General features: G+C 36.9%; 1 protein-coding gene across 13 annotated transcripts in view; it reads left to right on the top strand.

The window, feature by feature from the left end:
- The window catches only part of EML5 (EMAP like 5), a 182,342-nt gene that overhangs the window by 97,209 nt on the left and 62,391 nt on the right, over positions 1-22,742 (top strand). For 11 of the 13 annotated variants that reach the window (XM_016926543.4, XM_054666214.2, XM_016926544.4 and 8 more), the window contains 6 exons: positions 784-877; positions 1,824-1,924; positions 7,744-7,946; positions 8,891-9,002; positions 11,075-11,202; positions 16,576-16,717. In XM_016926543.4, coding sequence (XP_016782032.1) covers positions 784-877; positions 1,824-1,924; positions 7,744-7,946; positions 8,891-9,002; positions 11,075-11,202; positions 16,576-16,717 — 780 coding nt within the window. Of the gene's footprint in view, positions 1-783; positions 878-1,823; positions 1,925-7,743; positions 7,947-8,890; positions 9,003-11,074; positions 11,203-16,575; positions 16,718-18,054; positions 18,140-22,742 lie in introns of those variants that run through there. The other 2 variants (XM_054666223.2, XM_063793030.1) reach the window with 2 other exon arrangements.

Here is a 22,742-nt window from a genome sequence, read left to right as displayed (position 1 = left end):
GCTGCTCTGACTGAAGTGATAAATCATCCATAGTAGACTTCAGAGGGAAACATATATATATATATATATTCAAAGAGTTGCTAACAGTTAAGAAACTAGAAAATGAATTGCAAACTAAGTGAGTCACCACGAAAAATACCACTGGAGCAGTGAGGAACTAATTGAGCCTTGCAAAGTGTGGTAAAATGGAAAATATTTTCTTGTGGTCTGAGCCTTTACAGCCTGTAAACATGCACACCCATAGGATATTCACTGATCATTTGTCGCAGTGATTTGTCTAATATATTCATTATGTATTGCTTGAATGATTGACCTTTACTAAAAGTAGTCATATTAGTGGCAGCATGTTGTTGTAACTTACGTGTTTTTCATTTGATTAACTTTTCATAATTACTCAAAGTTCTTATATTACAGTAAATTTCTTATGATGAATTTAATTAAATATTTTCTTCATCCCTTTGTTAGTTTTCCCTTTCCTTCTATTTTTTAAATCTCTTTTTTCCATTTTTCTTATCTCCCTCCTCCCATCCCAACCTGATTGATAGATAGATAAGGGAAAAGGAGATCAGGTGCGATGAGAGCAGATACATTTAGAGCATTTGAGAAACTTTTATTCTCCCTCCCTTATAAATTCTGGTTCTTTTTATAGGTGTATGCATGCCTAACATTTAACATTATTTTATCAAATTTTAAATATAGGATGTGGGTTTAGAATATATACTGAATGTTTTCTCTCTTCTGAATGTTAATAGTCAGTTTATCTCTCTCATTAATTTTCCACAGCGGATGGGAAACGTTTGGCATCAGTTGGCATAGATGATAGCCATACTGTTGTGCTGTGGGACTGGAAGAAAGGAGAGAAACTTTCAATAGCAAGGTAGGAAAAAAACTTGATATCACATTTGCAAAATACTAGAATTACTTTGGACTTAAAAAAATTTTTAATTAAAACAATTTTGAAATCAAGCAAATATGTAACTTTTTATTGCTTTCATGTTTATTACCATTGAATAATATAATCATAGTAAATGATTTCAGAATTTCTTTGTAGATTTATCCCTTGTGAACCCACTTTTAAATATAACTATAATATGGCATTGGATATAACTATCTAAAATCTCCATGTACAGTTAGAATGTGTTCTACTGTATGATAGGCTATTATATAGCTGTTGGAGACCATGATCAAATGCTTATATTATATATTAAAGTGAAAAAAGATATATATGAATATATGTCACAAAGAAGTTATAGGTTTTTATTTTCTTATATTTTTCTTCATTTTCTAAGTTTTCTACAGTGAGCATGTATTTTATATAGTAATATTAACAATGCTTTAAAGGAGGAACTAGTCAACAGTGTCAGAGATTTTAACCTATTTATTAAAGCGATGTTAAAGCACTTTAAATATATAGATAAATGCTTTTTATGGAGCATATAGATAATGCCCAAATTAACAATAGTTTAAGAGGAATTTTGTAGTTGGAAAGGCTATCTTAAGCTATAACAAAGTATCGTTTTAAAATTGACTTTAACCCATTCATGCCACAAATAGCATCCCCTATGGCACAGTACTATAGTAGGTATTATAGATGCTGTCCAAAAGGAGTTCAGTTTTGACCATTTCTGTCTCTTGAGATTCTCTGGAGCAGAGTTACCATATTAAAATGATGACAAAAGAACAAATACACAGCCCAAACCTGAGAGATAAGTGGGAGTAAAATATTCGTAAATAGAGTAATCAAGATAGGGTATGGATTAGGCAAGAGATTAATACAGGAATGATGAATCTTCAGAGCTAAAACATTTCGATGTTTATTTCAGAGGAAGTAAAGATAAGATTTTTGTTGTAAAGATGAACCCCTATGTGCCTGATAAACTAATTACAGCTGGAATTAAACACATGAAATTTTGGCGTAAAGCAGGTAAGAAAGTGCTTCTTTTTTACTCCATAGAATTTTAAGAAATTATTGCTTTTGAAAGTAATTTAGCTAAGTGCAGTGTGTACCCTAGACTGCATCCTGGAATAGAGCAGGAACACTAGGAGAAAAACTGATGAAATCTGAATGAAGTCTTGAGTTCATTTAATAATAATGTATCAAATATGTTGGTTTCTTAGTTTCAACAAATGGTCTATGGTAATATAAGATGTTAACATTGGCTGGGCACAGTGACTCATGCCTATAATCCCAGCACTTTGGGAGGCCAAGGTGGGAGGATCACTTGAGCCTAGGTGTTCAAGAGCAGCCTGGGCAGCATAGTGAGACCCTGTCTCTACAAAAAAAAAAAAAAAATTAGCTGGGCATGGTGGTGTGTACCTGTGGTCCCAGCTTCTTGGGACAATAAGGTGGGAGGATCACTTGAGCCCAGGAGGTTAAGGCTGCAGTGAGCTGTGATCTCCCACTGCACTGCAGCCTGGGCAACAGAGCAAGAACTTGTCTCCAAAAAAAAAAAAAAAAAAAAGATGTTAACATTAGTAGAAACTGAAGTGTATAAGAGAATACTCTGTAACACTTTTGCATCTTTTCTGGAAATCTAAAATTATCTAAAATTAGTTTATTTTTTAAAAGTAATTTACTGTTGTATTGATGCATTTTAAACAAATACAAGATTTATTGCCATTTATTGGCTGCATTTATGTAGTTGATATGGTTTGACTGTGTCCCCACCCAAATCTCACCTTCACTTGTAATAATCCCTATGTGTCAAGGGCAGGGCCAGGTAGAAATAATTGAATCATGGGGGCAGTTCGCCATACTGTTCTTGTGGAAGTGAATACGTCTCATGAGATCTGATGGTTTTATAAATGGGAGTTCCCCTGCATAAGCAATTTTGCCTGTCACCATGTAAGACGTGACTTTGCTCCTCATTCACCTTCAGCCATGATTGTGAGGCTCCCCAGCCATGTGGAACTGTGAATCAATTAAACCTCGTTCCTTATAGATTACCCAGTCTTGGGTATGTCTTTATGAACAGTGTGAGAACAGACTAATACAGTAGTATTCATACTTGCAAAAGAATTCAATATATGAGATTAATCAAATTATGTCCAGACTTTTTCTTCTGTTAAAGACATGTTCTGTAGTCTAAACTGAAAATGAAAATTTAAAAAAAATTACTCATATGCTATTAAATGATACAAAAGTGGAATGTTATATTACTTTAGTCATTTGTAACTATAAAATAAAAAATGTCTGTTTTCTAAATAGTATACTTATAAATTCCAGCAATGTGACATCAAAATCTCAATAAATTGAAACTGTTCAGAGAAAATATGTAAATGTAGGAAGAAGTAAAACATTATTAGAAAAGAATAAACTTAGTGAAGACATTTCCCAAGTTCAAGTAACTTTCAAGTTGTAAATTACATGGGACATGAATTAATTTTCAGTCTTGGATTTAACACTTTATCAAAAACTCATCAGATAACAGCATATGCGTTTACAAAGTAAAAAGAAGTATTTTTACATTTGTAATTTTGTTTCCACATGCTTAAACAAACTTCATTTGGGCACCTTAGTCAGTTGTAATTGCAAATTCGCAGCAAATAATACAGTTGTACCTCATGGCATCAGAAAATATCAGGGATTGGTTCCAGGATTCCCCAAGGATACCCAAATCCATGCTGCACAAGTCCCTTGTATAAAATGGTATAGTATTTGCATATAATTTATGCACATCCTCCTGTATATTTTCAGTCATTTCTAGACTACCGATAATACCTAATATAATGTAAATGCTATGTAAATAGTTTGTTGTACTGTTGTTTAGGGAATAATGACAAGGAAAAAAAGTCTGTATGTATTCAGTACAGAGCAACCATCCTTTTTTTCTTTTTGAAACAGAGTCTCGCTCTGTTGCCCAGGCTGGAGTGCAATGTTGTGATCTCGGCTCACTACAACCTCCGCCTCCTGGGTTCAAGTGATTCTCCTGCCTCAGCCTCCTGAGTAACTGGGATTACAGGTGCCCGCCACCACACCCAGCTGATTTTTGTATTTTTTAGTAGAGATGGGGTTTCACCATGTTGGCCAGGCTGGTCTCGAACTCCTGACTCCAGGTGATCAACCCGCCTTGGCCTCCCAAAGTGCTGGGATTACAGACATGAGCCACCGTGCCCAGCCCATCCTTTTTAAAAGGAATATTTTCAATCCACATTTTATTAAATCCACAGATGCAAAACCTGAGAACATGGAAGGCCGATTGTACTCAGTATTTCTGTCTTGGAAAAGAACTATGAATTTGTTTGAAATAAGATTTCAAGAAAGCAAATATTCTTGCAGTGAAAATACTTCCAAATGAATAACTTTCTTTCTTAAGTTTGATTAGACGTATAGTAGACCTGAAAGTGAAGCATAAAAGGATGAATGTTAAGGCTTTGGTGAGCATTTCAACCTTCCTTACTTTTGGGGTTCTGATCCACAGAGTTCATTAACCACTTGGGAAATAAGTATCCACTTACTTAACCTAACTATTGTTTAACCCTCTAAATACATAGTTTTAGGTAAAGTAGGTTGAAGGAGATGACTTAGGCTTGAGGTTAACATGGGGCTTCTTGCCTCCCATTCCAGATCTAGGCTTTGAGAATTTCAAGTTATGACTTCTTAGTCTCTCCCCTAAGGAATTTGAACTCTATTCATGGTAGGGACAGAGGGATGGGGAGCCTCTGAAAGTTTTTGATGCAATAATAATGTGAGCTGATTATATGACCTCATGTAACAGGAACGTGTTATGCTGTGTGTATCATCAAGAAAACCCAGCTGTCAATGCTCTGAACCAAAGGTGGCAAACTTTTTCCATAAATGGCCAGATAGTAAATATTTTAGGCTTTCTAGGCCAAAGGACAAAATCAAGGGTATTATGTAGGTAATTATAGAACAAGTGAGAAAACTGTCCTGCCCTGCTTACCCTGTTTGCACCCAGTTGCCATTAGACATTCTGTCTGCCAGGGAATGGGTCTGGCAGGTTTTGGTTGGGAGTGAAACTGTAGTGAGCTTCACTACCCCAGTGACACATAGATCCTAGTGTGTCCTTCTGTTCCTGGAGAGCCCAACCTTCTGAATTTGGGCAGCTGACCAGAAATGGGGCAACTACTAGACTGAGATTCCACTGCCAGATACCCAGCAGTTGCCATTAGCAGAGTCTCTAGCTTGTAGGTGGGGACCAGCCCAGACTCTGGGCAGATGCTAGTTACAGCCACAAACCAGGGAGGCAGACCCTGGGTGCAGAGAAGTAAACAGACTTGGTCTCTGCAGCTCAGAGTGCTAACCTGCTCTAGTGGACATTGTACAAAAACAGGTAGTGGCAGGATTTGGCATTCAGCCTGTTGTTTCCCCACTCTGCTCTAGAAGATAGTTTGCCCTCTAATAAAGGCCGGTTCTTCCATTTGTGCACTAGATTCTTTCTCTCATCTACTCAAGGACATCACTCTAACTCTTCTACCCTTTCTCTACTGTATCATCAATGTTCCTCTCTACAGACTTTCCCTTCAGCATGAAAGTGTGATGTGATTTCGCCATCTTAAATAAGTGACACAAAACCCTCTTTCAACTTTATTCTCCAGTTGCTGATCAATTTGTCATCTTCTATGCTAAACCACCTCTAAACAGTTGTTCCTACTTTCAATTTGCAGTTTATGTTCTCTTTCTCTTTAGAAAAGTCTAATCTAGTTTTTTTCACCTCACCACTCCACCCAGCTGCTCTTACAAGGTCACTAATGACTCTGCCTTCTATGTTGAGAAAAGACAGTCTTCTGAATACATTTGGAATCTAACCACTTTTCGTCATCTTCTATGATATCACTTTGGTCTGCCACATTTACCATTTGCCCAGATGATTGAAATAGCCTTCTAACTCCTTTCATCCTTGACCTCCCTTGTATCTATTCTCAATCCAGAAGTCAGAATGAACCTCTTAATAAATCAATTGCCAGATCTTGTCATTTCACTATTCAAATGTTTTGCATCTCATGTAAAGCAAAAGTAGGCCGTCCTTACAATGGCCTGCAGTACTGCCTTAGACCTCTCCAACCCCATTTCCCATTACAGTCTCCCCTTCTTTGCTGCTCCATACTGGTCTCCCTGGATGTTACTTAGTGATTTCAGTCATGTTGTTGTATCGGGGCCTTTGCACTTGCTGCTCCCTCTGCCTGGAACACTCTTCTAGCATGGCTTGCTCTTGCTACCTCCTTCAAGTCTTCATTTAGATACACCTTCTTGATGAGGCTTACCTTAACCACCCTACTTAAAGTGGACTCCTCCCACTTCCTGTCTCCTTTTTATGCTTCTATTTTCTCCAAAGCACCCATCATCATCTAGCACAGTATATTTTACTTGTTACATTTATTGACTGTCTCTCACCATGAAGCTCTAGGGAATTTTGTTGTCTTGCCTGTTCTGTTCATAAGTCTATGCCTGGTACATTGAATAGTGCCTGGCATGCATATTTCTTTTTTCTTTCTTTCTTTCTCTCTCTCTCTTTTTGTTTGGAGACAGGGTTTTGCTCTGTCACGCAGGCTGGAGCATACTGGCACAATCATGGCTCCCTGCAACCTCTGCCTCTCAGGCTCAAGCTAGCCTCCTGCCTCAGCCTCTCAAGTGGCTGGGACCACAGGTGTACACCACCATACCCAGCTAATATATTTCTTGAATGAATGAAGGAAGGAAGGAAGGAATTTGTGAGTCCAATTGGGAAAAATGGGCAAGAGATATCAATAGGTAATGATGGTCAGTAAAAATATGAAAATGTGATCTAGCATAATATTCACAGAAATGCAAATTTAAACTACAATAAAATTCAGTTGGTATTTCGTATTCCCCAGTGTGACAACACAAACTGTTCCCAAAGGTGAGAAACAAGGAATTCTTTTCACTGTTCGTAGGAGTATACATTGGTATATAAACTTCGGAAAACAGTTTGGCAAGAGCTGATACCTCTCTGATCTATATGATATGCCTTTTGCACATTACCCTATTACTACTCCCAGGCATTCCTAGAGAAACTCTTGCACTTGTATAGAAGAGGCCTTTACAAGAATGTTTAAAGCAGCATTGCTTTTAATAGCAAAAACTTGGAAGTAACTTAAATCTCCATTAATAGGAAAATGGATAAGCCATGGTATAGTTATACAATGGAATGCTATGTGGTTATGAAAGTGAGTTTTCTAACATGTAAAAAACTCTATAACAAATCATTGGTGAATAAAGCAAGTTGCAAAGAATACATACAGGCTGATATTTATAGAAAAATTTAAAACATGAAAAATGAGATTGCTTAAAAATTCACAAATATTTATATGTAAAGGAATGCATGAGAATAATCAGTATCACATTCACAATAGTAAAGCGTGAAGAAGGGAGATGAGGGTGGCATGACATTTCAGTTACTTTGGGATCTTTTTGTAGGTCAGCGGATATATAGGCATTCATTGTATTGGGGTTTTTAAATGCCTTTTTGTATTCTTAAATATGTCATAATAAAAACTTTAAAAAACATCATCAAAAGTGCTAAGGGCTGATTAAAACAGACTTAGTCCAGGTCTTTGTTTATCTAAAAAGTTATGGTCTAAATGCAGCTATGCAAGGTGTTACCCACATCACTGATTGAGACACCTGTAGTTTTCAATTCTCCTTACTGTTGCATGCCTTACTATTCAAACAACAACAACAACAGTAGAAAAGAAACTTTGCTTCTTTATAATTGAGTACATTTTGAAAGTGGTACTTTCATAATATTTTTTGTGAACTAGGGGGAGGATTGATTGGAAGAAAAGGCTACATAGGCACACTGGGGAAAAATGACACAATGATGTGTGCAGTATATGGATGGACTGAAGAGATGGCTTTTTCTGGAACATCCACAGGAGATGTGTGTATCTGGAGAGACATCTTTCTTGTAAAAACAGTGAAAGCGCATGATGGGCCAGTGTTCAGTATGCATGCATTGGAAAAAGTAAGTAACCTAAAGAGATTTTAAATTAAACAAAATTTGTCCTGGAGTGTAGAGCATTTTAAGAAGTAAAGGAACACTGCCTTTCTACTTGCCTGGACTATCCAGCAGTAGTCTGTGGGCTAGGGTCATCTTGACCTTTCTTTGTTTCTCTTTTCAAACTCCCGAACACAGAATGAAATAGGTCTGCAGTGTTTTGTTTTGAGATAGTGTCTCACTCTGTCACCCAAGCTGGAGCGCAGTGGTGTGGTCATAGCTCACTGCAGCCTCCAGCTCCTGGGCTCAAGAAATCCTCCTGCCTCAGCCTCTTGAGTAGCTGTGACTACAGGCAAGTGCCACCCACACCCATCTAATTTTTAAAAATTTTTTGGTAGAGATTATGTTGCCCAGGGTAGTCTCCAACTCCTGGGCTTAAGCTATTCTCCCACCTCAGCCGTCAAAGTATTGTGTTACAGGCATGAGCCATGGTGCCAGCCAGGTCTGCTGTTGTTGTTTTGTGTTTTTTTTTTTTTTTTTTTAAAGTTTAACTTCATGTTCTTAAGCTCATACTATGTGTCAAAAATCGGCTGTTTATATATAATCACCATATCCTATCAGGTAGTTACCATTTTTGTTTTCTCTTTTTAAGGATGAGGTTATTATGTAGACTCCAGGAGGATATATGTAACTTTCTGAGAGTGGTGATCTAACTTATAGTTACAGATTTTAGAAACTATGTTTCTAAAGCCCTATCTAAAAGTAAAATGTTTAGGGTCACTGTAAATATTGTTGCAGATTCCATGTAGACGGTTTAAAAACACAATGGATTCTTAAGCTAATTCCTATTCTTTACAAGCTGTAACTTTTGACTATGTTCTTTTTTCTAGAAGTTTTCAATATAAGGAAAAAGGTTACTATTTTAACAAATATTTAGATCTTTATTAACTTGAACTTTTTTTTTTCCATAGGGGTTTGTAACTGGAGGAAAAGATGGTATAGTAGCTCTTTGGGATGACTCTTTTGAAAGATGTCTCAAGACCTATGCTATAAAAAGAGCTGCATTGGCCCCGGGATCTAAAGGTGATTTGAGACTTAGTGGGGTTTTTTAATAGGAAAAAAAGATTAATTGCTCATTAATGTGCGTGATCACTGAGGTGGAACACATGGCATGTATTTTTCCGTCTTGTTGGGCATCAGAATTAAGTGGAAGAAATCACTTAACTGGATACCAGAATCATTGCCATCTTTTCAAAAGTCTATTTTCTATGATACACATGGTAAAATATTAGTGAAATACAAGATTATGAATCCTAATTTTAACATTAATTTTCCAAAGAAAATTTCCATGTGAACATCACATTTATCACCAGTCAGGAACTTGTGTGCAACTTTGATATTTTGTTTCACCTTGGCATTTTGTTGACCCTGCTTCTGTAGCCTCACAGGCCTTTTTTCCCTTTGCCATTTGTTTGTTGATTTATTTAAGAGACAGGGTCCTGCTGTGCTGCCCAGGCTGGAGTGCAGTGGTGCAATCATAACTCACTGAAACCTTGAACCCCTAGACTCAAGCGGTCCTCCTGCCTCAGCCTCCTGAGTAGTTGGGACTAAAGGCGCCTGCCACCATACTCAGCAAATTTTCAAATTTTTGTACAGCCAGGGTCCCTCTATGTTGTCCAGGCTGGTCTCAAACTCAAATGATCCTTTAAACTTGGCCTCCTGAAGCACTGAAATTACAGGCATGAGCCACTGTGCTTGGCCTACCTTTTTTTTTTGAAGAGGAGGAAGGGTGCAAGGGCAGCATCAGGCCCAACTCCCTGTCCGCCGACCATCCTCCGGGCTGTGGGCCCAAAGGGTGCATTTTCTTTGTTATTATTATTATTGTTGTTATTATTATTATACCTTGAGTTCTAGGGTACATGTGCACAATGTGCAGGTTTGTTATATATGTATACATGTGCCATGTTGGTGTGCTGCACCCGTTAACTCGTCTTTGAGTGCATTTCTTCCTTTAAGGCATAGCACCACACTCTCTCTGACTTCTGGGCCTTTCTACCTGTTTTTACTTTTTCCTAAAACATGTCCTTCCTCTTCCTTCCTGCCCCCTCCAGTTACTTGACAACATACTTATTTTTCAAATATCAAACCTGATTTTTTCTAGGATGATTTCCCCCACCCTCATCTCCTCTCAAAAAAGTTAGATTCCACTGCTCTGTGCTCCTATTTCAATATGCCCCTAACACAGGGTCTGTTTTCCTCACTGTATGCTCTGTAAGGGTATGAGTTGAGTCTATCATCTTTACTAATATGTTGCTGAAGCCTCCCTAGGACAAGTAGACATAAATAAATATAGTTGGCCCTCTGTATCTGTGGGTTCCGTATCCTCAGATTCAACCAACTGCAAATGGAAAATATGCTAGAGAAAAATAAAAAGTAACAATAGAACAATAAAAATAATATAAATTAAAAATACAGTATAACAGCTATTTACATAGCATTTACATTCTACTAGATATAAGCAATCTAAAAGTTATTTAAAGCACATGGGGGCCGGCTGTGGTGGCCCACATCTGTAATCCCAACACTTTGGGAGGCCCAGGTGGGTGGAACTCCTGAGCCCAGGAGTTTGAGATCAGTCTGGGCAAAATGGCACAACCCCACCCTATTGAAAAAAAATATATATGGAATGATGTATGTGGGTTATATGCAAATACTACACCATTTTATATGAGGGACTTGAGCATCCATAGACTTTGGTATCTGTGGTTGTCCTGGAATCAATCCCCCAAGGATACTGAGGGCTGACTATATATCTTGAATTGAATTAAAATTACTAATAAGAATATTGTAAATAAGAGGGGCAGGAGATGGATAAGGAAGGGCTAATATAAGAAGAGGTAAACAAATAGCTGTTGGAATGGTAGGAGGGAATGTGAGAATAGAATCATAGACTTACAAGACATAGGTGGTACTTATTTAGAGATTACTAAATTGAATGATTGAGGTTAATATAGTACATTTATTAGAATACTTAAAATACAGGAGAAAACCTTGTAATGTGATTTTCACTGTCAAAATAGCTTAGTTGGCAATATATACACTGTTGTATTATAGTAACTGTATGTCTAAAAGAACATCTTCATTTAACATTTCAGGTCTTCTCTTGGAAGATAATCCATCTATACGTGCCATATCATTAGGACATGGTCATATTTTAGTTGGCACAAAGAATGGTGAAATACTAGAAGTGGATAAAAGTGGCCCAATAACACTTCTGGTTCAGGTAATTTTAAATGCTAATTTGTTTTTTTTTCTTTACATACAATTGATTATTTCAATATATAAGAGCCAAAAGTTGACAGTGATGAAAAATAATGTTAAATTAGGGAAATATTTGTTAATGTCTACAGAAAAAAAATTTAATGTATACAGAAAAAAATTTTAATGTATACAGAAAAAATTAATGTATACAGAAAAAATTTGTTTTTTTCTGTTAATGTATACAGAAAAAATTTTAATTTGCTTATAATGAAATGATTGGGTGTCAGTAAATATACATATTCTTCTATGGAATAATTGCCAATATTTTGAGTAATTTCTTATCAGAAAATAAGGGACCAATGAAAAGAAAAACCAGCTGTAATTAATTTAACCCAGTCTGTTTTTAATTTTATTTATATAAGGTATATTTGTTGAGCCTAAGGCAATTATTTTTCTCTGAAACTCTTCATTAGGCCATTCTTAAGTTTCTAAGAAAAAATAAAAATGAATGTATGCTAAAATTTTATTACTGAAAATTAAATATCAGTGAAAAGATGTAAATAATAAAACAAAAATCCAGAAATATAAAAATTATGTGATAGAGATGTAAAATTAAATAGCAGGATTAGGTGCTGGTTATATGATCCTTAACATTTCCATCAGGAATGGTGGATTCGATTTTTAGATTTATATTTCTTCTGTGTATTATATTTTTCTGGAAAATAGGGAAATAACACCATAAAACAGTAAATGAAACAGGATATATCCTGACCAAAAACTGTCCTTGTGCAACTCTATATAGTAACACCAAACTTTGGCTTGCCTTTTTACCCTGAAAAAGAATTTTCTTAATACAGACTTATTTCTCCTGCAACCCCCACTTCACTGTTATGACACCAATGAGCACACATAGAGGAGAACGTGCTTTAATGTTAAAATAACATTTTGAAGGATCAAGGAAAATTTGTAAATGGATGACAAAATGTTATATACTAAATTAACTGGTGTCTTACTGTTTAATTTCACTTACATAATATGTCTTTGAAGTAAAAAGATGATGGGGTCATGGTGTTTAACATGTTTGTGATGTCTTGGAAAATATTAACACAAGTATGCTTTTACAGATGAATCCAAATATGACATTGTTAAAAACACAGTTTCTTAACTGTGAAAAAAGATTTAGAAGTCACAAATAATGTCTGTTAAGAGAAAAACTCTAGACAAAATAAATTTAACAGAGTTTACCTGCACATTAAAAGAGGGCCGGCATGGTGGCTCATGCCTGTAATCCCAGCACTTTGGGAGACTGAGGCAGGCAGATCACGTGAGCCCAGGAGTTTGGGAAGCTAAGGTGGGCAGATTGCTTGAGCCCAGTATGAGCAACATAGCGAAACCCTGTCTCAGAAAAAAAAAAAAAAAAAAACATGAATTAGGCAGCACTCAGCACTGGAAAAGGCTCAGAGAGATCTGCTGTAGCAGTGTGGGCAGTGAGATTTTATAGGCTGAGTGCAGAAGTAAGACAAAGAAAATATATTTAATTGGTTAGAGTGGAAAGACCTTACTTAGAGATTAGTTGCAGATTCTGATTGGCATAGTCTCTAGTTTCGTTTCACTGTTTACATTGGGCTTTGGTTTGCTTACATAGGAACTTAAAGTGCTGAAGCTTTGGCCTCCCAGTTAAAAATTTTTAAAATGTCCCATTGTTTTTAGTATTTATTGTAGAGTTCAAGATTTCAAATGTCTTATTATCTTCTTGAGATCGCAAGCAAGACAAGGATACCAGATCACAGCATTACTGTCCAACATTTTGTGTGAGGTCTTAGCCAATCTAGTAAAACAAAACAATAATTAAGATGTATGTGTTGGAAAGGAATGGACAACAGTGTTGGTATTTCTGGATATTATAGCCCTATACCTTGAATATCAAGGGAATAAACTGAAAAATTGTTAGAACTAATTAAAGAGTTCTGTAAAGTGATTAGATGCAAAATCCACTTATAAAAATCAATAGTGTTTTATATACTAGCAATAACTAGTTAGAAAATATGATATTAAAAATGCTACTTGCCGGACGGGTGCAGTGGCTCACACCTCTAATCCCAGCACTTTGGGAGGCTGGGGCAGGCGGATCACGAGGTCAGGAGTTCGAGACCGTCCTGGCCAATGTGGTGAAACTCCATCTCTACTAAAAATACAAAAATTAGTGGGACATGGTGGCAGGCACCTGTAATCCCAGCTACTCAGGGGACAGAGGCAGGAGAATTGGTTGAACCTGGGAGGCAGAGGTTGCAGTGAGCCAAGATTGCACCACTGTACTCCAGCCTGGGCAACAGAGCAAGATTCCCTCTCAATAAATAAATAAATAAAATGCTACTTGCACCAGGTGCAGTTGCTCATGCCTATAATCCCAGCTACTCAAGAGGCCGAGGTGGGACAATCACTTGAAGCTGAGGGTTCAAGATCAGCCTGGGCAACATAGTGAGCCCCCCGCCCCCACACCTCTAAATAAAATTAGCTGGGTTTTCTTGCACACATGTGTAGTCCCAGCTACTCAGGAGGCTAATGTAGGAGGATCACTTGAGCCCAGGAGTTCAAGGGTGCAGTAAACTATGATTGCACCACTGCATGGCAACCTGGGTGACAGAGGGAGATCTCATTTCTTTAAAAAAAAAATAAAAGATACACAAAAAATATAATAACTGGGAATAAATATAGCTAAAAATATGCACAACCTGTGTTAAGAAAACTGTAAGATTTTACTAAAGAATAAAAGAAATGTTATATAAATTTAATCACAATCAAAATTTTAATTAGATTTTTCACAAATTCTGGAAAGATATTAAAAACCATATAGAAGAAAAAATATTCAAGAATAGTCAAGAAAGCTTTGAGAAACTCTCCATGCTAGAAATAAAAATATTATAAAATGATAGTAATTACAGGTATAGGAATGTGTATACCCTGCAGAAATGTTTACATATATTAACAACAACAACAAAAACTGTACAATGTTTGTAGCAGCACTATTCCATGATCAGTTTGGGGAGTAGTGCCATCCTACACATTAAGTCTTTCAGTCCATGAACATGGGATAGCTCCCTATTTAATTAGATCTTCTTTTAACTTTTTCTGAGTGTTTTGTAGTTTTCAGTGTACAGATCTTGCACGCATTTTGTTAAATTTATTTTTAACTTCCATTATTTTTGATGCTGTTATAAATACAACTGTTTTCTTAATTTTGATTGCATATTGTTCATTTCTAGTGTATCAAAATGCAGTAGATTTTGTACATTAACCTTATAACCTGTAAACTTGCTGTCCTCATTTATTAGTTCTGATAGTTTTATAATGGATTATTTAGGGTTTTCTGTGTACAACATTATGTCATCTGTAAATACACATAGTTTTACTTCTTCTTGTCCAATCTGGATGCCTGCTATTTCTTTTTCTTGTCCAATAGTCTTGACTAGAACCTCCAGTACATTGTTAAATGTAAGTGGTGAGAACAGAACATCCTTGTCTTCTTCCTGATCTTAGAGTGAAAGCATCTAGTCTTCCACCATTGAGTATAAGGTTAACTGTGGGTTTTTCATAGATGCTCCTTACTAAGTTTAAGTTGAGGAGTTACTACCCTTTTATTCCAAATTTGTGGAGCATTTTCATCAAATGCTTTTTCTATGTCTATTAAGCTGATCATGTGTTTTTCATTTTTAATTCTGTTGATATAGTGTATTACATTAGTTGATTTTTGATGTTATGTCAATCTTGCATTCCTGGGATAAATCCCACTTGGTTGTGATATCTAATGTTTTATGTGTATTGGATTTGGTTTGCCAGTATTTTGTTGAGGATTTTAGCATCAGTATTTATAAGAGATATTGGTCTTTAGTTTTCTTGTGATATCTTTGTCTGGCTTTGATATCAGGGTAATAATGGCTGTATAACATAATTCAGGAAGGGTTCCCTCATCTTTGTCTCTTTCCCTGACCACACCCAACTGTTAAACTCCTTTAATTGGTAGCATATTGCTCTATTGTTTTCAACATTTTCCTTGGGTATAAATTGTGCCACAGGCTAAACCAATCAAATTCAGGCTCCTTTAAAGGGATACTTCCCTAGATTAGTGTTTGAGGTTTGTTTCTGACTCCAGGCAGGCTCCTCCCAGCTATCTCTGCGAGTTTACTGGTTCTCTTGGACAAACTAGCTGGCCTACGGTTTAGCCTATATTTCCAGTTAGCCTACCAGTCTCCTCCCAATTACTTTTTATTAGATATTTTACAAATTCTGGAAAGATATTAAAAACCATATAGAAGAAAAAATATTCAAGAATAGTTAAGAAATTTTCAAAACAATTTTCACTGTTTTTGAGACGTACTTATGCATGAGCTTTTTCACACTCTGCTGTAAATGAAGTCAGTTCCTTTGAGAAGAGATTAGGAGCTATCTGGTTTTCTGGATTGCCTCTCCCTCCAGGCAGAATCTCTGAACCAGGGCTCTGGAGTTGAGAGTGAGGTCAATGGAATCCTTATCTTTGAGTATCTCAGGCTTTAGGCCCTGAGTACTTGGTAAGGGGAGAGGGGACAGTAGTCTCAGCTTTTCCTGGGTTACCCCAGGACCCCATTATTCTCAGAGGCACCACATCCAAAGTAGAGCCTCCATCTGGAGGAGGGGCTGGGCAGAAGTTATCTCCCACCTGTCAGCTGAGCTCAACAAGAATTTAGCCTCAGCAACAGGAGGCTGAGGGCAGGGTGAGAAATGCTGACATCCTGCCCTACCTGGAAAGATAGTGCTCTGACCGCGAGGTGGGGGGAGAGAGAGCCTAGTGTTCTTGGTTGCATCAGTCTCGGAGTTTCCAACCAGATGAGGAGGGAGGAAGGGAGTGGATCTCAGTTTAAATACCGTAGACTCTCACTGTTCTTAACAAATTTTAGCAGATTTTCTTGAGTAAATGTTCCTTCCTTTGTTGCATCTCCTTGGAACTATTTTCAGAGACTTTAAATGGTTGCGTTTTTTTTTTAAATTGATTTTTACTAGTTTCACTGGTGAGCAGGTCTGTGGAGCTCCTCACTCTCTCATGCAGGAAAGTACCTCCTGTGTGGCAATTATTAACATTGCAGAGCAGCCAATTCCTATTCTCTCCACCCAGAGAAAGTTTTAGGATTATAAGCTAACTTTAATTGTAGCTTGATTATATGGTAATTGTGGAGCTAAAGTTGTTACAGAGGTCTTTTATTGTGTTTCCCAAAGATAAACAGAAAAGTTTTGATAGATTTACTCACTATTCGGTATCCTATTATCGTATATTATTGAATGGTATCTTTAGCTTTATTCTAAATAAAACTGTGTATAAATATACACACACATACACTAAATTGATCCTATGTTTTCTTTATAGGGACACATGGAAGGAGAGGTGTGGGGTTTAGCTACACACCCTTATCTGCCCATCTGTGCTACTGTAAGCGATGATAAAACCTTAAGAATATGGGATCTCTCACCTAGTCATTGTATGTTGGCTGTCCGGAAGCTGAAAAAGGGTAAGAGGCTCTCACACTTGAACGTAGATTAAGCTCTCACAGTTTTCTAACCTTTACAAATATAAGAAAGCAAAACTAGGCACATTTTAAAAAGGCTTTAAATATGTTGAAATATTTATTCAATGTCTACTTGCTTATGGTGCCACATAGAGAAACGTAATTGTACTCAGTCTTGGCTTTATGGGACCTCCTATCATCATGCCTAAAGTGAGCAAATTTCCAATAACTTGTTGAATAAAGAATATAGAAGGTAAACAGAAGCTAAGTTTTTCTCTCCTTTGTGACTATACATACATAATTTAGAACTGGAAACTTTTCTAAGGCATAGTGGGGACTAAAAAAAATTCAAAAAAGAACTAAAAACTAAGGGTAGACAGTTGAGGAAGGATATTGTAAATAGAACCGAGCCCATTTGTAGGAAGCAGATGAAGCTGTCAGGGTAGAGAGACAGGGTTTCCCCATCTTGGCCAGGCTGGTCTCAATCTCCTGACCTCATGATCTGCCCACCTCGGCCTGCCAAAGTGCTGGGATTACAGGCGTGAGCCACGGCCCCCGGCCAATTCCAAGTTTAAAATGAACTTTCTGTTTTTTAATTCTACACTATTAGTCCTTGTCTTGTTCATTTCATGTTTTCTGTCTGTCTCTATGTGGCGTCTGTGTGATTTTTTCAGATCTTTATTCTAGTTTTTAATTCTCTTTATAGCAGTTCATTCCCATCTGTTTTTTAAGCTGCCCATTAGTTAATTTTGATAATTGTCATTTTTATAACTTCTATTTGTTTTCAAGTTTGCCTGAGATATTTTAACATCATACTTCTTGTTTATATTTTAGATTTACTCTTTTCTATCTTTAATCTTAACTACCCGTTTCAGATAAAGAATATAAAATCTAATTGTCTCCAAGGATCTCATTATGCTGTGTTTTTCTTACCATTCTTTTGGATGTTTTCTTGTTTTTTGTTTTGGTTTTTGTTTTTTTTCTGCTGACTCCCTCCTAGTGGTCCATCTTCTTGTGCATTTTAAATTTGTATTGTAAGTTCATGTTTGATTGGACTTTACCTGTGGGAATCCCATGATGTCTGGATCGAGGGTGTGGGAATCCCATGATGTCTGGATCGAGGACTTTTTTTTGAAAAACAATATAACCCGTGTTTACTCTGGATGCTAATGATTCAGAGATCAGATTTTTTTTTAATTTGGAAATAATGGTATTAGATTATCACTATGAGTATTTTGGAACCTAAAATTAACATAAAAATTTGAAAGCTGGTACTATAATGAGTACAGTTAATGTATGTCCCTTCATGAATTCCAGAGATTTTGTGTTTCTCTCTTCAGGTGTCTGAGGTGCTACCATCGAGAACCACTGAAAATTTATTTAACTGGGATTACATAAATCATGTAATTAGAATAAATTTGAATCTAAGGTTTATGAAAGCCACCCTGTGTTTGTGAATTCTCAAGTATGATTTTTCCTTCTCTGTGGAGAACCCAGGCCAGGATAGATAAGCTTGTTTCATAAAGTCTTTATTGCCAGACACATTTTAAAAAAAAGGTTTCTCTGTTTTTGCTCCTGAGATATGGTTGTAATACTAGAAGAAAATGACAATATGCTGTTTGGAGAGTTTTTGCCAAAAAAATTGCATGTAATTAAATAACTATTTTATTTCTTAAGATATTCATGAGTCAAAAAAATTTAAAGTAAAAATTAGTGAAACTAAATATGTAATTTAATGTTTAGTATATTGAAATACAAAAAGACAAAATCATAATATAAGTATAGCTGTGCAGTATTTTAATTGGTAAATTATTAAAAGTAAATACTTCATAAAATGAAGAAAGTTTCAGCATAAAACACTGAAATAAAATAACTGATGTTTCTTTTAAAGCAACCTTAAGGAGCAAAGTTTATTAATGATAGTATTATTGAGTTGAAAAGTAATTAATTTTGAGCAAATTTTTCCAATGGCCTAAAAGGCCCTTACTATACGCTACACTATACTATACACTATTCTATACACTAGTCTGAGTAATGATGAAAATATAAGTATAATCCAGTTCTAAATTTCCTGTGACTCTTGTATCATCAGATAATACTATCTCTTGTTTGATGGCTTCAAGGACATTTTTTTGAAAAAGTTTTTTTTTGTAGGGACTATAGCACCTTTATTTTTTTATTTTTTATTTTTATTTTTTGAGACAGTCTTGCTCTATCACCCAGGCTGGAGTGCAGTGGCATGATCTCAGCTCAGTGCATCCTCCACCTCCCGGGTTCAAGCGATTCTTCTGCCTCAGTCTCCCGAGTAACAGGGACTACAGGTGTGCGCCACCACGGCTGGCTTATTTTTGTATTTTTAGTAGAGATGGAGTTTCACCATGTTGGCCAGGCTGGTCTTGAACTCCTGACCTCAAGTGATCCGCCCACCTTGGCCTCCCAAAGTGCTAAGATTACAAGCATGAGCCACCATGCCTGGCTATAGCCCCTTTATTGATAGCAAGCTATAATATTTATTTTAAAGAAAGCATTTCCAGGTTACATTGTCTTTAAATTTATGATTTGTAGAAGGAAATTATAATTCATTACTATTGTATTTGTTGTGAGTTGAGTTGTGTCCCCCTGAAAAGATATGTTGAAGTTCTAACCCCCCAGTACTTGTGAATGTGTCCTCATTTAGAAATATAGAGTATTAGCAGATATAATCAGTTTAAGACAAAGGCATACTAGATTTGATTGGGCTCTAAATCCAGTGACTGATGTCCTTATAAGAAGGCCATGTGAAGATATAGGAACACAGACACACTGGGAGAATGCAGCATGATGATGGAAGCAGAGGATTGGAGTGATGTACCTATAAACCAAGGAGCACCAAGGATTGCTACAACCACCAGAAGCTAGAGAGAAACAAGGAAGGATTATTCCCAAGAACTTTCACAACGGAGCATAGCTCTGCCAACATCTTGATTTCAGATTTCTAGTCTCCAGAACTGTGAGAGAATGGGTTTCTGTTGTTTTAGGACACACAGTTTGTGGTCATTTGTTACAGCCTCTAGGAAACCAATACTGTGTTCATATTCCAGTGTTCAAAAAGTCTTCAAGCTAGAATAAGAATTATTCTCACAGTATTAGTTTTGCTTAGTTGACCTTTATTATCTCTGTGAAACTTGAGGGAAGAAAATTTTTTTCAAAACAGTATAACCCATGTTTACTCTGGATGCTAATGATTCAGAGATCAGATTTTTTTAAAATTTTGAAATAATGGTATTAATCACTATGAGTATTTTGGAACTTAAAATTAACAAAAATTTGAAAGCTAGTACTATAATGAGTACAATTAATGTATGTCCCTTCATGAATTCCAGTTTTGTCTAGGAGGTTCAGGTGCAAGACTAGTCTCCTATGCCATTAGGGCAGATGTGGCTTTAAAATTTTTTTTTATTTTATGTTATTTTAAGTTCCAGGATACATGTGCAGGATGTGCAGGTTTGTCACATAGGGAAACGTGTGCCATGATGGCTTGTTGCACCTGTCAACCCATCACCTAGATATTAAGCTCCATGTGAATTAGCTATTTATCCCAATGCTCTCCCTCCTCCCTGTCCCCCAAGAGGCCCCAGTGTGTGTTCCTCTCCCTGTATCCTTAGTTCTCATTGTTCAGCTCCCACTTATAAGGGAGAACATGCAGTATTTGGTTTTCTGTTCCTGTGTTAGTTTGCTGAGGATAATAGCTTCCAGCTCCATCATGTCCCCACAAAGGACATGATCTTGTTACTTTTTATGGCTGCATAGTATCCCATGGTGTATATATACCACATTTTCTTTATCCAGTCTAACATCGATGGGCATTTGAGTTGATTCCATGTCTTTGTTATTGTGAATAGTGCTGCAGTGAACATATGTGTGCATGTATCTTTGTAATAGAATGATTTCTATTCCTTTGTGTATATACTCAGTAATTACATTGCTGGGTCAAATGGTGTTTCTGGTTCTAGGTTTTTGAAGAATCACCGTCTTCCACAATGGTTGAACTAATTTACATTCACACCAACAGAGTAAAAGTGTTCCTATTTCTCCACAGCCTTAGCACCATCTATTGTTTCTTGACTGTTTAATAATCGCCATTCTGACTGGTGTGAGATGGTATCTCAATGTGGTTTTGATTTGCATTTCTCTAGTGATCAGTGATGTTGAGCTTTTTAAAATATGTTTCTCAGCTGCATAAATGTCTTCTTTTGAGAATTGTCTGCTTATGTCCTTTGCCCACCTTTTAATGGGGTTATTTCTTGTGAATTTGTTTAAGTTCCTTGTAGATTCTGGATATTAGACCTTTGTCAGATGGACAGATTGCAAAAAATTTTCTCCCATTCTGTAGATTGCCTGATCATTCTGATGACAGTCTTTTGCTGTGAGGAAGCTCTTTAGTTTAATTAGATCCCATTTGCCAATTTTTGCCTTTTTGCAATTGCTTTTGACATTTTCATCATTAAATCTTTGCCTGTACCTGTGTCCTGAATGGTATTGCCTAGATTTTCTTCTAGGGTTTTTATAGTTTTGGGTTTTACATTTAAGTCTTTAATCCATCTTGAGTTAATTTTTGTATAAGGTGTAAGGAAGGGGTCCAGCTTTAATTTTCTGCATGTGGCTAGCCAGTTTTCCCAGCATCATTTATTAAATAGGGAATCTGGCCAGGTGTGGTGGCTCATTCCTGTACTCCTAGCACTATGGGAGGCCAAGGTGGGCAGATTGTGTGAGCTCAGGAGTCCGAGACCAGTCTGGCCAATATGGTGAGACCCTGTATCTACTAAAAATACAAAAATTAACCAGGTGTGGTGGTGTGTGCCTGTAGTCCTAGCTACTTGGGAGGCTTAGGCAAGAGAATTGCTTGAACCCAGGAGGTGAAGGTTGCAGTGAGCCAAGATTGTGCCACTGCACGTCAGCCTGGGAGACAGAGCAAGACTCTGTCTCAGAAAAAATACAAACAAACAAATAAATAAATAGGAAATCCTCTCCCCATTGCTTGTTTTTGTCAGGTTTGTCAAAGATCAAATGGACATAGATATGTGGTCTTATTTCTGAGATCTCTATTCTATTCCCTTGGTCTATGTGTCTGTTTTTGTACTAGTGGCCATGATGTTTTGGTTACTGTAGCCTTGTAGTATAGCTTGAAGTGGGATTAGCATGATGCCTCCAGCTTTGTTTTTATGGCTTAGCATTGTCTTGGCTATATGGGCTCTTTTTTGGTTCCATATGAATTCTAAAGTAGTTTTTTTCTAATTCTGTGAAGAATGTCAATGGTAGTTTATTGGGAATAGCATTGAATCTATAAATTACCTTGAGCAGTGATATAGTTTGGCTGTGTCCCCACTCAGATCTCATCTTGAATTCCCACATGTTGTGGGAGGGACCTGGTGGGAGGTAATTAAATCATGGGGGCAGGTCTTTCCCGTGCTGTTCTCGTGATAGTGAGTCTAATGACTTCTGATGGTTTCATGTGTCTGGCATTTCACCTACTTCCACTCACTCTATCCTGCCACCCTGTGAAGAAGGTGCCTGCTTCTCCTTTGGCTTCTGCCATGATTGTAAGTTTCCTGGGACTTCCTCAGCAATGTGGAACTGTGAGTCAGTTAAATCTCTTTCCTTTATAAATTGCCTAGTCTCAGGTATTTCTTCATAGCAGTGTGAGAACGGACTAATACAGTAAATTGGTACCAGTAGAGTGGGATGCTGCTGAAAAGATACCTGAAAATGTGGAAGCAGCTTTGAAACTGGGTAACAGGCAGAGGTTGGAACAGTTTGGAGGGCTCAGAAGCAGACAGGAAAATGTAAGAAAGTTTGGAACTTCTTAGAGACTTGTAGAATGGCTTTGACCAAAATGCTGATGATGACACAGGCAATGAAATCCAGGCTGAGGTGGTCTCAGATGGAGATGAGGAACTTGTTGGGAACTGGAACAAAGGTGACTCTTCTTATGTTTTAGCAAAGAGACTGGTGGCATTTTCCCTCTGCCCTGGAGATTTGTGGAACTTTG

Source organism: Pan troglodytes, chromosome 15 (genome assembly GCF_028858775.2).
Source record: "Pan troglodytes isolate AG18354 chromosome 15, NHGRI_mPanTro3-v2.0_pri, whole genome shotgun sequence".
NCBI classification, from domain to species: domain Eukaryota; kingdom Metazoa; phylum Chordata; class Mammalia; order Primates; family Hominidae; genus Pan; species Pan troglodytes.
This window is presented reverse-complemented; position numbering and strand designations above follow the sequence as displayed.